Source organism: Anopheles aquasalis, chromosome 3 (assembly GCF_943734665.1).
Source record: "Anopheles aquasalis chromosome 3, idAnoAquaMG_Q_19, whole genome shotgun sequence".
In the NCBI taxonomy this organism is placed as follows: domain Eukaryota; kingdom Metazoa; phylum Arthropoda; class Insecta; order Diptera; family Culicidae; genus Anopheles; species Anopheles aquasalis.
This window is the reverse complement of record NC_064878.1, coordinates 21,236,596-21,251,398: the sequence shown is the minus strand read 5'-3', so window position 1 is coordinate 21,251,398 and position 14,803 is coordinate 21,236,596. Positions and strand designations below refer to the sequence as shown.

The following is a 14,803-nucleotide window of genomic DNA, read 5'->3' as shown; positions in this document are numbered from 1 at the left end:
TTTGCCATCGAAAACGGTACGGTTCAAGTGTTCCAAAGCACTGCTCATATCACTTTACCTTACGCTTCGCCACACGGCCGTTTGTGTTCTGCGTCTTTGGGTCAACTCCACAGGAGGTTATCATTGCGCCAAGGTAACAGTCACAGCGAAAGCCACTCCCCGATGAAGTTAATTGTGGGGTTTTTTTGCAAACAAGTCGTCGAATAGAGACGCCAAAGTTCGTGTTATGCTGATATCAGCGAATCAACGGGGTTCCTTCCTTCCTACTACCGACTATCTTCAGACACACCGTACGGGTACCCAGGAAGCAGCACTATAAATATGCGAACCACCCCTTCCGAGATGCAGTGTTAGCGTTCTATTCTGAGTAACAATCATGAAGCTACTTTATTACTTCCTTCTAGTTCTAACCGCGGAGCTGCAGGTGAACTGTACAAAGCATTTGTACAAAAATGCCGAAACATTCGACATCGACAACGAGCTAGAGGAGTCAGATGGTGACCACAGCAAGTCCCGGGCTAACCGTACCCAGGAAAGGATCAATCTGACGGTACCAGGTAAGTGAGAGAAACGATTTTCATCGGTTGAGAGTTGAATGATCATGTTGCCATGCTTCCGGGCCCGGGTTAAGGTACCAAATGGTGTGGACCCGGTAATACGGCCAACGATTATGACGATCTGGGTTCCAACTCCGAGGTAGACAAGTGTTGCCGTGAGCACGACCATTGCGATAACATACCTGCTGGTGAGACAAAGTATGGCCTCAAAAATGATGACTACTTTACAAGGTAACGCGCCCACCCGGAGCTTCTCTTATCATGTTCAGGAGGAGTTCTAATCGTGGATCTAATACCTATCTCCCTGAAAGGCTGCACTGCAAATGTGATCGTGACTTTCAGCAGTGTCTGCACCGCGTAAACACCACGTTCTCGAACAAGCTGGGTAACTTTTACTTTACCGTTCGCGATCAGTGCTACAAGAAGCAGCATCCGATCGTGGACTGCGCTGAACATACGAACAAGTAAGCCTTAGCCCTAAGCGTACACTAAGGCGGACACTTACTAACTGCTGAATTGTTCCATTATTTGTCCCAAAAAAAACGACAGAATCTTCCTGCGTCGATGCGTACGATACGTTCTCGATACCTCTCGATCGGATATGTGGCAGTGGTTCGATCTGCCGTTCTACGATGGCAACATGTTGGATGGCTTCTGAGCGGTACTTGGAGTCGAGTGCATCGGCCTTTTCTTTATTTCGTTCTGGGTGTCTCGCACAGTGTTTCGATCATACAGCACTAGATACCACGGCTAACTTATTCCAAGCATAAATATTTATCAACGGGACGGAAAATGCACCATAACACCTCTAGGATTGTTCATTGCTCGCACACACTTTGAAGGAGAGGGGCCCGGCCAGTACCGGCGTGGTATAAAATCACAATTCTAAAAACAATAAAAAACAACGAATTAACATCGCCTCATAATTGAACGTCTTTGACTTTGACTAGAAAGCTTTTCTTTGCTGAGTATTTCAAAGGTCCAAGCGGCTGCATTGTTCGGCATCTTATTAGTCGGATTTGGACTTGGCCGCCAGGAAGAGATCCCGGAAGGTGGCGGTCTTGAAGAGGGGCACCGACAGAATGGCACCAACGCACGATCCAATCCAGTACACGATGATGTGCTCGAGGGCCGAGTTACCGGCGCAGCCCCACTTCAGGGCGGTGGCCAGCACCGGATTGAAGTAACCTCCCGAAAGGTTGAAAGCTGCAAATACGAAAATAGCTGTGCGTTAAATTCGTGACGAAGACCGGTCGGTCTAGCTAGGATTTCCCTTTACCGGCGACGACCAGGCTGGTACCGATGAAGGAGTCAATGAACGCCCCAAACTTGGCATCCTTCTCCGAGATCACCTTCGATGCGAGCCGACAGCAGAGCGTCGCAAAACCTTCGATGAACGCTCCGAGGTAGAGATTGACCTGATGGAGAAAGATAAGGAAAAAAAAGCAAAATGCATCCTGCATTATCCGGCAGCAGCATAGAAATGCGTCATTCGCGTACCTGAAGGTCAGCTTTGCAATCTTCAAACGCACGTCCCTGGTGAGTTTCCGCAAGCTCCAGCCACCAGTACAGCTGGACGTAGCGGAATATAGCGCAACCGCCCATCAGCTGGGCCCAGATTTTCAATGCCGCTTCCTTGAGGCTCACCTCACCTGGAAAAACAACATAAATGGGAGGGCATTTGCTATTTTTTTGTGTGATAAAATAATGAATGATTGTTTGATCAAAGTCCTGCTTTAATTAAAATTCAATCGCTGCTCTAATGATGTCCAATAAGCACAATTAATAATTATTATGTTTGGACAAGGATAATGAACCTTTTTTCCGATGTTAATGATGTATTTGCAAAAGGTGCGTGACTTTGTGCTATGGCATTTAACAACCAAAGATCTTAGTTTTTTTTTTGCTTTAAAAATAGTTGAATATGGTTATGTGTCTAAGAGAAATTAAAAGCAGCATTGAAGTTTTAAATATGCTAGGCAATTAATATAATCGTTTAAAATAAAGAATTCAATTCAATTCAAAGAATCAATTATGTTCTCTTTTTGCAGCATATTAACAAAATGCTTCTGTCTTTATTTATGTTATGGCATGTAAAGGCAAATGTGCATTATGTTATGGTATGTAAAGGCAAATGTGCATTAGAGCTAGCAAGCACGACTCGAAATGATATCATAAATAATCATGCATTTTGAAGAATTCAATAGAACAAAAGCAGGTAAATCTCGAAAACGAGAGAAAGAAACAAAGTGAAAAGTATTGGCTGTATTAATTTACAGATCAGCTGAACACGAATGATTGAAATGAATCAATATCAAGTTATTCTTCAATAATGTTGAATTATCATGTATCAAAAAGCCGGTACGTGGCACAATTTAAAAACAATGCTGGCATTACGCATTTTCTCTGCCTTTCTCCCCTCACGTATACGCTATCTATTAATCATTTGCAATGTTTTCCGTTTTGAGAAAAAAAAATATAAATAAATTCCAAGGCACGCGGTAAGGTAATGTTTGTCATCGCTTGTAAATTGTTTGCAAACACCCTCAAACGTACGCGCGCGCCATAATGAGACCCTCATTTCCGGACGCTGGCAAAAGTAGAACCGTCTCGCAATCGTGCATTATTTTAAGGGTGGCAGAATGGTGAAAGCAGTTAAAAATAAACGCTTCCCATGTTCTGGCGATGCCAAGCTAAGCTGCACTGCAGCTGAAAAAGGTTAGCGAACGTAGACTATACCGGCCATGGACCGATGATGGTGGTTGGTTTGCCAACCTGCTCACGACGATCATTCCGATAGTGCTGCTTATCATGGTAGAGAGCCCCCAAGTCGATCATTTCGCGATCAAGGTGCGCTTACCGATGCTTTGGCGGTACGGCATTGCGTAACGATGTTTGCTACTAACCTTCGACAATTTGCTCCATGTAGGTGTAGGGGCAGGCCGTGGCCGATCCCCAGCAACGGCCCCACCAGATAGTGAGCGCGAACAGGAACACGGCATACGTTGCGACACCAAAGTTGTCCGCCACTGCAAAAAGATGATCACACAAGACACTAAAACTTAAGGGAAACGAAAACCACGCTAAATAGTTCCGCCCGCGGAACGTGACCGATCCGCCTACCGATGATCAGTTCGAAACAACATCCGCACAGTTCTGCGGCCGCTATCGCCTCAAAGAACAGTTCTTTCACTAGTCCATCCTTCGACAAACGTTCGTTTAGTTTACGCGCGACGGACGCAAAAATGCAGGTCAGTGCGATGAAAAACGCACTATAGCCTAGCTGTTCGATGGTCGCCATTTTCGAGCCACTTTGCTCCACTTAAATCACTTTTTAAGCACGATGGAATCTCGTTTCGTTTGTTTAGAATACAGCAACGGTTCTTATTCTAAGGCCACAGAGATATCGTGCATATCCACGCGGCTTCGGACCAATGATGACTGCGCTGCTAGTGATCAGTTGTGCCGTTCGGCGCACCCGGTTGCGATCGGTCTCGGTTGGGGAATTGTCGCGTAGCGAAGTAAAAATAAATGCCACCATGCCACCAGCTACCCTTGTCTGGGACCGGTACTTAGAGGGCAGGGAAGTGACTGCGGCCCAACACTCAACCAACCATGCCGTCCGCTGGTCACCGGTCGCTAATTCGCACCCGATCTATGTCACCATCCTCGCTGCGAGCGCTCCTCATGTGTTGGTGTGGCGCGTGGTGCATGATAAACATTATGATCAGCTGCTTCCATATGCTCGCATGTAAATTGGAGCTCGTGACATAAACGTGATCGTGATCGCGGCCGGTGGAGAAAGCAACGGGATCATAATTGTGTTTGAATCGTTATCAAGGTGCTAGCTAAAAAAATGCACTGGACAGCTATAAGTATAGAAAGATACGGAAACAGTAGCTGTAGCTCAAGAAGGTTCGATGCTGCAGGTCTCGAATCTTTGGCGCAGTAATGCGATCTTCACATTCACATTCGCCATCAATAATCATTATTTTTCGTTTCATCTTCTCTATTGCTCATAGAAAGTAATATTCGAAAGTCGTGATTAGTAAATTAGTGTCTTTTTCCCCATCAAGGACACGCGAAGGCATTTAACTTGATTTTAGTTGCAACAACGACAATATCATTTCAAAATTATTCGCACGTTGCTTTGTTCAGGAGGATTCATCACGGTTACCTTAGTCTGCCTATTTTGGCCCTATAACGAATTTGCGCGCATGTTTTGCTTAGGCCTCGTCCACACAAACAGTTTGATCTTTGCACGTCCTTGAACCTCGATCCTTTTCTTCGGAATTTATGCTCGGGTCAGTAACTTGTACCTCACCATTAAAAACAAACAAGCATTAAAAGTGAAGGTCCAGAAATAATCGTTGCACAGTCCCGTCCTGTTGTGTTTTCTAGTGTAGCGAGCGTGTTTGTGCTGAAAAAGATTAGATAGTTATCGCTTATCAGTTTAGTACCTTCTTATTTTTTGATAAGAACACAGCTCGGCGCTAAAGTTGCCCGTTTTTGTCCGGCTAAATCGGCGAGATAGCGATCTCCCTTAATGTTGGTGCAGCCCAGGTACGCATAAGACGTATGAAACAGCGAATTCCAATAAACCGGTTTGCTGCTCAAGGAAGACAACGAAAGAACCATGTTCCTGCGGCAAATTATTCGCCAAAATAGGTATGTAGCCGAAATGTTTTTCGCTTTTCATTCTAAGCCAATCATCACCGATTATTCTCTCGTTTCGCATCAACAGCAGACTCAATCGGTGCAGATTGCAGCAGGTTTCCTATCAGCGAGCGGCATGCACCGGCAGCTACCACACCGGCAAAGGAGGCGCAGAGCAAACAGTAGGCCTCAAATCGGTTTCGCAAAGGGGCCATCAATCAAACGGTGATGATTCGAGAGGTGATAATTTGTTGTCTACGACAGCCGTCATCTTCGGTGGATCACTGTTGACGTATCTGATAACGGAGAAGATAAGTAAGTATCGCCCGAGTCCGTCCGGGCTGATCCGGCAGCACTTATCACCTGGCGCCCGCTCTTCGTTCACAGAGAAAGATGCGGCGACGATTTATGCAAAGGAACCGGCATCGCTTGACCAGATCCGGAAGCTGCACGATACCCGGCGCACAGATTTGCCCGAATACACGATGGATGAAATCGTGAAGCACAACTCACCGTCATCCGGCATCTGGGTAACGTACGGGATTGGCGTTTACGATATTACCACGTTTGTGCCGAAGCATCCGGGCAGCGACAAGGTAATGCTGGCCGCCGGTGGTGCAATCGATCCTTTCTGGCACATCTTCCAGCAGCACAACACGCAGGAAGTGTTGACACTGTTGGAAACGTACCGGATCGGAAACCTGCGACCGGACGAAGCCATCGGTACGAAGGATCTGCACGATCCGTGGGCAGCGGAACCGAAACGCCATCCCATTCTGAAGGCAGTCACAGCGAAACCATTCAATGCCGAACCGCCCGCATCGGTGCTGGTCGATAGTTTCCTGACACCAAAGTATGACCCTGTTCCGGTGGGGTTGGTGTTCTGACCATGTATGGTTCCTCTCACTAACGAGTGCCATCCTTTATATTTTAGCGAATTCTTCTACGTCCGCAATCACCTGCCCGTGCCGGAGGTGGACATTAAGAGCTACGAACTGGAGCTGGAAAATGAAAAGACGGGAAAGGGCAAGTCGCTGCGCTTCGATGATCTGATCCGCTTCCCAAAGCACACCGTCACGGCAACGATCATGTGTGGCGGTAATCGACGAGGCGAAATGATGGAAGTCAAACCGATCAAAGGGTTACCATGGGGACCATCTGCAGTAGGCAACGCTGAATGGAGTGGTGCACGGCTTCGAGATGTACTGTTGGCCGCTGGTGTTCGCGATGGTGATGAAGAAGGCCATGTACAGTTCGAGGGACTCGATACCGATCCAACCAGCACACCGTACGGTGCCTCAATACCACTGGCCAAAGCGATGGATCCGCGTGGTGACGTCCTGCTCGCTTACGAAATGAACGGCCAGCCGCTAAACCGGGACCATGGATTCCCGGTGCGCGTAATCGTGCCCGGTGTGGTTGGATCGCGGAACGTGAAATGGCTTGGCCGGATTGTGGTTTCGCGCGAAGAAAGTGGTTCCCATTGGCAGCAGAACGATTACAAATCGTTCAGTCCCAGTACGGACTGGGATACGGTGGACTTCAAATCGGCACCGGCCATCCAGAACATGCCGATCACGTCGGCCATCTGTGTGCCAGCGAATGGTGAGACAGTAGCCGAGGCCACTAAGGATGGGTTCGTGACGGTGAAAGGTTATGCGTGGTCTGGCGGTGGTTCCGAGATCATACGGGTCGATCTTACAGCGGACGGTGGTAAAAGCTGGATCGTTGCTAACCTGGAAGAAACGGAGCAAGGTACCGGTCCTGGGCGGCACTGGTCTTGGACGCTCTGGACGGCCCAGATCCCCATACGGCCCGGGCAGAAGGGACCGATCGAAATTTGGTCCAAAGCAGTCGACTCCAACTACAACACGCAACCGGAAACGTTCGGCAACATCTGGAATCTGCGCGGTGTCGTCGGGAATGCGTACAGTCGAGTGAAGGTGAACCTTAAGTGATGTGTCCCTGGTGGTGATAAAGCGAGGAGGGATTTACTATATTTTGCTATGGAATTTGGTTTTTGCCATCACATTTTATCGGTTCTAAACCGCGCAATAAACGTGCATTTTGTTGACTACACATTAATCCGGACTGGAATGTTTGAGCACGCACCATGCTACTTACATTGTCGTTATCAGGACAGACAGAAGTGATACCATGGAGGAGTTGCTCTTATCGCTAATCTTCATCTCTATTTCATAGTTTTCCTGTTCTCCAGTTTATACTAAAAGCACCGAAAGAAAGCAGAAAGGAAAGTATTTAACTGGAGCTCGGTCATGCATTGTTAGTGCTGGTAAAGCAATCGAGATCGAACAACAACGGAAACCAATAATATTGGACCATTTAAATCTATTTTATTGCATCTACAAAGGGAACAAAGTTCAACTACCTTAACACGCAATACACCTGTTACTGCCTAAAGTTAATCCATAGAGCACCTCGGAACATTCCCCATTCGCTCAGGGCCTCTCGGGGTGCGTCCATGGCCATCGAAAACTTAGTACAACTCTTCCGCATTGAAAGCCAGAACTAACCCCCCCGGGGACCTCAACTCAAGCAATATCCTGCGCTCCACCAACTCCAATGCCTACTAAACTCTTGCCTCTCTTACTCCAATTTCTACAAAATGCGCACCCTCGTTTCCACTGCCTACTACGAAAAGTCTACAGCAAACAGAAGCTTCAATCCTCCCAAAAGATGCCCTTGGAGAGAAGAGAAGAACGTGAACCCAGGTCGGTCGCAGGATTAGAGCGAGTCACGCAGCGAAAACACACAACAAAAAACTACCGGAAGCAATGTGAGGAAAACGTAAGCCAAAGGGGCAGCACACAATCAGGTGATTCGATAGTTTAACGTATATTTAGCTCCGTCGTCACTTCACTCGGGCTCTGTGGTTCACACGTCCCCGGATCCGAACCGCGGATCATCGGTTCACTTAATGCGAATGGAGAGTTGTGGGTTTCAGGTTTACTACTTCCTAACACTGGGTTGTTGCTGGGTCGCTTCTTATGATGCTGCTGCCACTGTGAGTACTCTTTTGAGTGGTGGTATGGTGATTTAGTTTTTGTTCTCCTTCTTCTCGCCCTCTTCCGATCCGCTACTGCTACCGGTGTTACTGCTGCTACCGCTGCTGCCCTCCCGCTCGGAAGCCATCTGTAACGGGGAGAAAGAAGCGTCAGAAACCGTACTACACATTTGATTTGCTCGGTCTCGGTTACCTTTTTGTACGCCATCTCGAACAGCTTCAAGGATGACTGTTGCAGGGCACTGGTCGTTTTGCGGACTTCCTCTGGATCGGCTTCCTCCTTGTTGGCAAGAACTTCTCGCACCTTCGTGATCTCTTCTCGCAGCTTGTCGCACTAATGGGGACAACACAAAGGGAACGGATGTTAAATCAATTCGATCTTCCATCTCTCACTCTCCACATTCTTACCTCTTCCTTTGGTAGCTGATCTTTGAACTCCTCCATCTTGCTCTCGGTATCGTGCACGATGCCCTCTGCCTGGTTGATCGCTTCGATGCGATCCCTCTTCAGCTTGTCGGCCTGTGCGTACTGTTCGGCATTCTTGACCATATTTTCAATCTCATCCTTGCTCAGTCCACCAGACGATTGGATGACAACTGGTGGAGGGAAATTCAAGAAAAAAGACGCCATTAATACCTTTGCAGAATACTCCACCGATTGTTGACAAAAAAAAAAAAACGAAGCACACTTACTTTGCTGTTCCTTGCCCGTTCCCTTGTCACGCGCCGACACGTGCACGATACCGTTGGCGTCGATATCGAACACGACCTCAATCTGTGGAACACCGCGCGGTGCCGGCGGAATACCGACGAGTGTGAACGAGCCGAGCATTTTGTTATCGTTCGCCATCTCACGTTCACCCTGGTGCACCTTGATCTCCACCTGCGTCTGACCATCGGCGGCCGTCGAGAAGACTTGAGATTTCTTCGTCGGAATGGTGGTGTTGCGGTTGATGAGACGCGTAAACACACCGCCAAGTGTTTCGATACCGAGCGACAGGGGCGTAACGTCAAGCAGCAGCACATCGGTAACATCACCGGCCAGCACACCTCCCTGTACGGCAGCGCCTACTGCAACCGCTTCATCGGGATTCACCGCCCGAGACGGTTGACGACCGAACACTTCCTGTACCAACGATTGTACCTTCGGCATACGTGACATACCACCGACCAGCAGCACCTCCCCGATGTCCGACTTCTTCACCTCCGCATCGGACATCGCTTTCTGGCAGGGGGCGATCGTACGCTTGATCAGATCACCGACCAGCGTTTCCAGTTTGGCGCGCGTTAGCTTCAGATTCAGATGCTTCGGTCCGGAAGCGTCCATCGTGAGGTAGGGCAGATTGATGTCCGTCTGCACCGACGAGGACAGTTCGCACTTGGCCTTCTCGGCCGCTTCCTTCAACCGCTGCATAGCCATCGCATCCTTCTTGATGTCGATGCCCTGCTCCTTCTTGAACTCTTGTGCCAGATAGTCCAGGATGTGGTTATCAAAGTCCTCCCCTCCGAGCAGGGTGTCACCGTTGGTCGACTTAACCTCGAACACACCCTTCTGGATTTCCAGGATCGACACATCGAACGTACCACCGCCCAGATCGTAGACGGCGATGATTTTGTCTTCACTCTTATCCATACCGTAGGCCAGTGCGGCCGCCGTCGGTTCGTTAATCACACGCAGCACGTTCAAACCGGCAATCTGACCGGCGTCCTTCGTGGCCTGTCGCTGGGAATCGTTGAAGTAGGCCGGTACCGTAATGACGGCGTTCTTAATCGGTGTGTTCAGGTACGCTTCGGCCGTTTCCTTCATCTTCATCAGCACGAACGCACCGATCTGGCTGGGGGAGTACACCTTCCCGTCGCTACCCTGCACCCAGGCATCACCGTTTGAAGCTTTCACCACCTTGTACGAGAGGTTCGCTAGATCTTTCTTGATTTCGGCATCATCAAAGCGGCGACCGATCAACCGCTTGGTGGCGTAGAACGTGTTGGCCGAGTTGGTCACTGCCTGGCGCTTCGCCGGCATACCGACCAACCGTTCGCCGTCCTTCGTGAAAGCCACGTGCGAGGGGGTGGTACGGGCACCCTCAGCATTTTCGATCACTTTGGGATTTTTGCCCTCCATCACGGCGACGCAAGAGTTGGTCGTTCCCAGATCGATACCGATGACGGCGCCCTTAACCTGCTCCGACCTGAAGGCAGGGAAGAAATGCAAATTATGCACCCACGATTAGTGTCTGAGATTGCGGGGGGGCCCTTTTACGCGCATCGCAGTAACTATCGGCAACTTTGTGTTATTACTAGGCAACCGGGTGACCGACGTTGCGGTAACCAAACATCTTCTACGCATTAAGATAAGCCTCCTTGAACCAGGCATGCCATTCGACTGCGCGCTTCGTTATTCCCGTTTCGTTTAAAATATTGACGACCAAGATGCCGGTAATTGGCCGGTCTTCATTTGCCGCCAGCATTTCACAACGGAATGTCATCTCCCCCCCCCCGGAACAAAGATTTCATCATCATACTTACTTGAACCGGGCCAGCACATTGTTGGACAGAGCTCCTCCCTGTAACGAGTGACGCAGTAGGGGGGAACGCAATTAGTGTCAGCGGCAACATAATTTCCAACGATGTCTTTCTCGCTCCCATATGATTATTCGTAATATTCCGAAAACTATTACACAAGCCTGATCTGTCCCCTCCTGTCTCTAACCTCACATTTCGCTATCAGCAGTCGCTCTCAAGGCTGGGCGGCGGCGAAGCCCCCCTCCACCCCGGGGAATTCCTAGACCGGCAAACGAGACGCACCGAAAAGGGCCATCCCCCGGCCGGTGTGGTACTTACATTCTGCAGCAATCCGCGGTTTTCCACCAGCGTGCGGGACAGATATTTGGCTGCCTTCAACATTTTTGCAAACGAGCGCTGAAACACGGAACACGAAGAACCAGCACGCACGTTTTCTGGAAGTTATGATGCAACCACCACGGGTGTTTGGAGAATTCTCTTTTGACAGTCTGCGGGCCACCCGATGGACACTTCTAGAAGTTTTACCTTCCCGCATAGCAATGGGGTACACGACGATGAAAACATGCAACCAGCGAAGCAACGAACCACATTCGGTGTCCTGTTTGCTGCGAGTAGCCACAGGCGGGAACCGTTTGAGGGCCGATCGTGAATCGCGGCTGAAACACGGAATTCGAACGCATTTGTTCCTTCAATGATGGGTTGATGAGAAATTAATTCAGTACAAATAGAACTGTATATTCAATTATAGCAGGCCACTGAATATATAAAATAAAATATATATAAAATATTCAATTATAGCAGGCCACTGATAAATTCGATTGACAGAACGAGCTGATAGACCCCAGTACCCTGGAAAGCGAAGGATTGCAAAAGCACCTCTCAGCATTCTTTTTATTACTGCTCATCTTCCGGTTCACCGTCCGGACTGCGCTTCCGCTTACGGATGTTAACAGCTATCTCGGTCGATTTCAGGTACACTTGTTTTTCGTACAACCAATCGTCGAACAGTTTGTTCGTTTTGCAGCCCTCACTGAACAGTAAACGCTCGAGGAACTCGAACTTGCTGTTAATGTTTAAACTATCGTTGCCATCGTTTTGGCACGAATCCTTCAGACTCTTCAATCGCTCCCGGGCGGTGGTGAGCAGCATTTCCGACACATTGTTCGATGGATCGTAGCGCGTAAGATACATGCCGAGCTCGTAGTAGAATTTGTTCAACGCTCCCAGCTCGACGTAACTGGCGTCCGCTTTGTAGATCTCCTTGTAGGCCGCACTGTAGATGTCCGGTATTTGCGCCCTGGACAAAGGAAACGATCACAGTTGTTGCGCGGATAGTGTTGGGGTTGTTTAGTGTCGCAAATTACTCACTCAAAGTGTGGATTCCTATCGTCCTGCTGCAGTACTACCCACAGGGGCAGTTCCATCTTGTGGTTGCTTGCTAAATTCGGAGACTTTTCCGACGAATCCAGAAAACCTACAACAACGAGCAGGGAATTGAGTGAGGTAGACATTCTTTTTCTTTCAGTCGTTCGTTCACTGCTTCTTACCCATCATGTATAAATCCTGAAGCGTGCGGCACGGTACACGCTCCTGGGTCACCGTAATATCCGCCAGACTATAATAATTCGGTGTGTAGCTCGGAATATTCATCTTCGACTCGGAACAAACGGGCAGAGTGTTTATTTTCCGCGGCTCTTCGGCAGATTGCGCGCTTTTTCCGCCTCAGCTGTTCTGGGCCAGGGTTTTGCGCAACTTGCCAACTCTGGGTGAGTCTGTTCCTAGAACTAATGAAAGAAAAACGAAAAAATATTGAAGATTTTATGCTGTAAAAAGACACACCTCCTTCGCGGTGGACGGCAACACTCAAACATAAACGCGAGGCCAATCACCTTTGACAACACCGCCACGGCCAGCTGAGAAACAAAACACAAAAAACGGGGAAAACACGAAAACAGGAAAACGGAAAACCTTGTGCGCTGTCGTTTGTTTTGTTTCTGTGAAAGTGTATTCCGCTGGGGCGTTTTTCACAAACTAGTGAGGAATAAGGGATTTTCGTAATTCGTTATCGTCCGTTCAACAGCCTGGGGGCCTACCACAATGGATCCAGATCGTATACTGGCGACCTTTAAAATTCTCATCATCGGAGAGAGCGGAGTAGGAAAATCTAGGTAAACATTGGTGGTTAGAGAATGGTTCTACGATATAGGTCATCCTCTGCATCCGCTAGCCTATAAATAAGCACTCTACTTATCGTCCTCCCCTCGCGGACACGGAAGTCCGGATATGGAAGAATCCGTGACCGTGACCATTATGGAATGACGCATTAACGCACGACGGTTTCGTCACCTGGTGGACACTCTTTTTCTTTTCAGTTTGATGCTACGATTTACCGAGGATGGTTTCGATAGCGACCAAGCGCTTACGATCGGAGTGGACTTTAAAACGAAAACCCTCGACGTGGACGGCGTCAAGGTGAAGCTGGCGATCTGGGATACAGCCGGCCAGGAGCGGTTCCGTACGCTTACACCGAGCTACTACCGTGACGCCCAAGGTGCAATTCTGGTGTATGACGTCACCAAGAAGGACACATTCCAGAAGCTCGAATCGTGGCTGAACGAGCTGGAAATCTACGGCACGCGCAATAATATGGCCAAAATGATCGTGGGCAATAAGATCGACCAACCGGACCGGTGCATCACGCGGGATGAAGGGTTCCGGTTTGCCAAAAAACACCGCATGATGTTCATCGAAACGTCCGCCAAGACGAGCGAAGGTGTGAAGGATGCGTTCGAGGAGGTAGTACGTAAGGTACGTCGAACCTAGCAAATCGATCGCAAGCGTGCGTCTAATCCATTATTTCTTGATTTTTTCCTTCAGATAATGGAAACGGATGGATTGTGGGAACGGAACGAGTACGGTGATGGGGTCGATCTTCACGGTAACCGAACACCATCAGCGGCCGGTTCCTGCCCGTGCTAACTACCACAATCATCGATCTGATCCGCTCTGGTGATATATGATTAATGGTCGCGCACCGTCTCGAATGCGCTGGTAGTGCCACTGTTCTTGGACTGTTCGCATGGTCGCCTCGCCTTGTGTAAAAGTTGCGCGTCCAGCAATGCGAAATGGACCACCGCTTTGCGCTTGTGTGTCGTGCCCTTCCCTGGTGGTGATAATGGGCGCATTTTGGGATTATGTTTTTAACGTTCATTTTAATATATTATTTTAATCGAAGCCTGTACAACACAAAACACACACATCCATACACCCGAACCACAGAATCTAGCCATGTAACGTAAGGCGTTCGAAAGGGGTAAATAAATTAGAATAATATTCTTCAACTGTGAGCCATTTGTGCAATACTTGAAACGGTTGTGGTGTTGTTTTCCTTCCTCCAACAAGTACCAAAGGCTGCTCCTTGCTCGTACCTTCTCGAGCATGCCATGGAATGCAACATCACTCCGAACTTTTCCCAGCTCGAGAAAACTCGAACGCGAACACGAAGCCTGCCGAACCAGCGGCGATTGTCCCTTCCCGAGCACGGCATCGTGCCGATGGAAAACACGAAACGGACGTCGAAGAAGGAAAATTCCATCACTCTCCTGGCCGTGGACGGTTCTAGTGCGCGAGACACGCCAGTGCAGTTTTCCAACAAGCGATGAGCATATTTATTGCCCACAGCAGCAGGCTACTAGTTTTCCGGCACTGAAAACAACGGAAAAATGTCCTTTTAAGTACGCATGTGTGAGTGGTGCGGTGGTGTTGTGTGTGCCTGCCAGGGTTCAAGGAAATGCCCACGGGAAAACCGAAGTGCACAGCCGCGCAGCACGGTGGAAAATATTGGCAAACACCTTCCGGGCACCGTCCATCGAGCCATCATCGATAGAGGACAAGTCAAACACCCCGACGGCGAAAAGTGTAGCGAGGGCGTTAACGTGGGTGTCGAGATCAAGGATCCGGTCCGGTGTGGTACAGCCCGCTTCATCTATCATCCCCCCTACTTTCCCTTCACGGATGATTGCGGATTAGTGCTTTCGATCGCA

The 14,803-nt window shown here is 48.9% G+C and overlaps 7 protein-coding genes across 8 annotated transcripts in view; 4 read left to right on the top strand and 3 right to left on the bottom strand.

Annotated features, from left to right (window-relative positions):
- Positions 1-376: 376 nt before the first annotated feature.
- Positions 377-1,215, top strand: LOC126575050 (phospholipase A2-like). Its single transcript, XM_050235543.1, has 4 exons — positions 377-557; positions 632-788; positions 869-1,021; positions 1,107-1,215. The coding sequence occupies exons 1-4, from the start codon at positions 377-379 to the stop codon at positions 1,213-1,215; spliced, it is 600 nt and encodes a 199-aa protein (XP_050091500.1).
- Positions 1,216-1,221: 6 nt separating this feature from the next.
- On the bottom strand, positions 1,222-4,063 carry LOC126575049 (aquaporin-11). The gene is made up of 5 exons (XM_050235542.1): positions 3,681-4,063; positions 3,464-3,586; positions 2,058-2,209; positions 1,837-1,975; positions 1,222-1,763 (listed from the first exon to the last, which is right to left on the bottom strand). The coding sequence occupies exons 1-5, from the start codon at positions 3,856-3,858 to the stop codon at positions 1,567-1,569; spliced, it is 789 nt and encodes a 262-aa protein (XP_050091499.1). The 5' UTR covers positions 3,859-4,063; the 3' UTR covers positions 1,222-1,566.
- Positions 4,064-4,826: 763 nt separating this feature from the next.
- Positions 4,827-7,298, top strand: LOC126577234 (sulfite oxidase). Of its 2 annotated transcripts, none has more exons than XM_050238701.1 (4): positions 4,827-5,225; positions 5,305-5,528; positions 5,601-6,066; positions 6,148-7,298. In XM_050238701.1, exons 1-4 carry the CDS (start codon positions 5,194-5,196, stop codon positions 7,169-7,171), a joined length of 1,746 nt encoding a protein of 581 aa, XP_050094658.1. In that variant the 5' UTR covers positions 4,827-5,193; the 3' UTR covers positions 7,172-7,298. The 2 variants fall into 2 exon arrangements, with proteins under 2 accessions (XP_050094658.1, XP_050094657.1); XM_050238700.1 differs by having other exon boundaries at positions 4,829-5,225; positions 5,302-5,528.
- A 249-nt stretch (positions 7,299-7,547) lies between these two features.
- Positions 7,548-11,249, bottom strand: LOC126578945 (heat shock 70 kDa protein cognate 5). The gene is made up of 6 exons (XM_050242053.1): positions 11,079-11,249; positions 10,764-10,801; positions 8,931-10,426; positions 8,647-8,834; positions 8,432-8,572; positions 7,548-8,366 (listed from the first exon to the last, which is right to left on the bottom strand). Exons 1-6 carry the CDS (start codon positions 11,139-11,141, stop codon positions 8,271-8,273), a joined length of 2,022 nt encoding a protein of 673 aa, XP_050098010.1. The 5' UTR covers positions 11,142-11,249; the 3' UTR covers positions 7,548-8,270.
- Positions 11,250-11,605: 356 nt separating this feature from the next.
- On the bottom strand, positions 11,606-12,752 carry LOC126576917 (DNA replication complex GINS protein PSF3). Its single transcript, XM_050238224.1, has 4 exons — positions 12,650-12,752; positions 12,308-12,544; positions 12,129-12,234; positions 11,606-12,057 (listed from the first exon to the last, which is right to left on the bottom strand). Exons 2-4 carry the CDS (start codon positions 12,408-12,410, stop codon positions 11,655-11,657), a joined length of 612 nt encoding a protein of 203 aa, XP_050094181.1. The 5' UTR covers positions 12,411-12,544; positions 12,650-12,752; the 3' UTR covers positions 11,606-11,654.
- LOC126576919 (ras-related protein Rab-18-B-like) lies at positions 12,698-14,107 on the top strand. The gene is made up of 3 exons (XM_050238225.1): positions 12,698-12,928; positions 13,133-13,568; positions 13,638-14,107. Exons 1-3 carry the CDS (start codon positions 12,858-12,860, stop codon positions 13,737-13,739), a joined length of 609 nt encoding a protein of 202 aa, XP_050094182.1. The 5' UTR covers positions 12,698-12,857; the 3' UTR covers positions 13,740-14,107.
- Positions 14,108-14,375: 268 nt separating this feature from the next.
- Positions 14,376-14,803, top strand: part of LOC126576916 (uncharacterized) — a 5,240-nt gene continuing 4,812 nt past the window's right edge. Inside the window, exon 1 of the mRNA XM_050238223.1 lies at positions 14,376-14,494. The gene's annotated coding sequence lies outside the window, so the exon portion shown is untranslated. The remainder of the gene's footprint in view (positions 14,495-14,803) is intronic.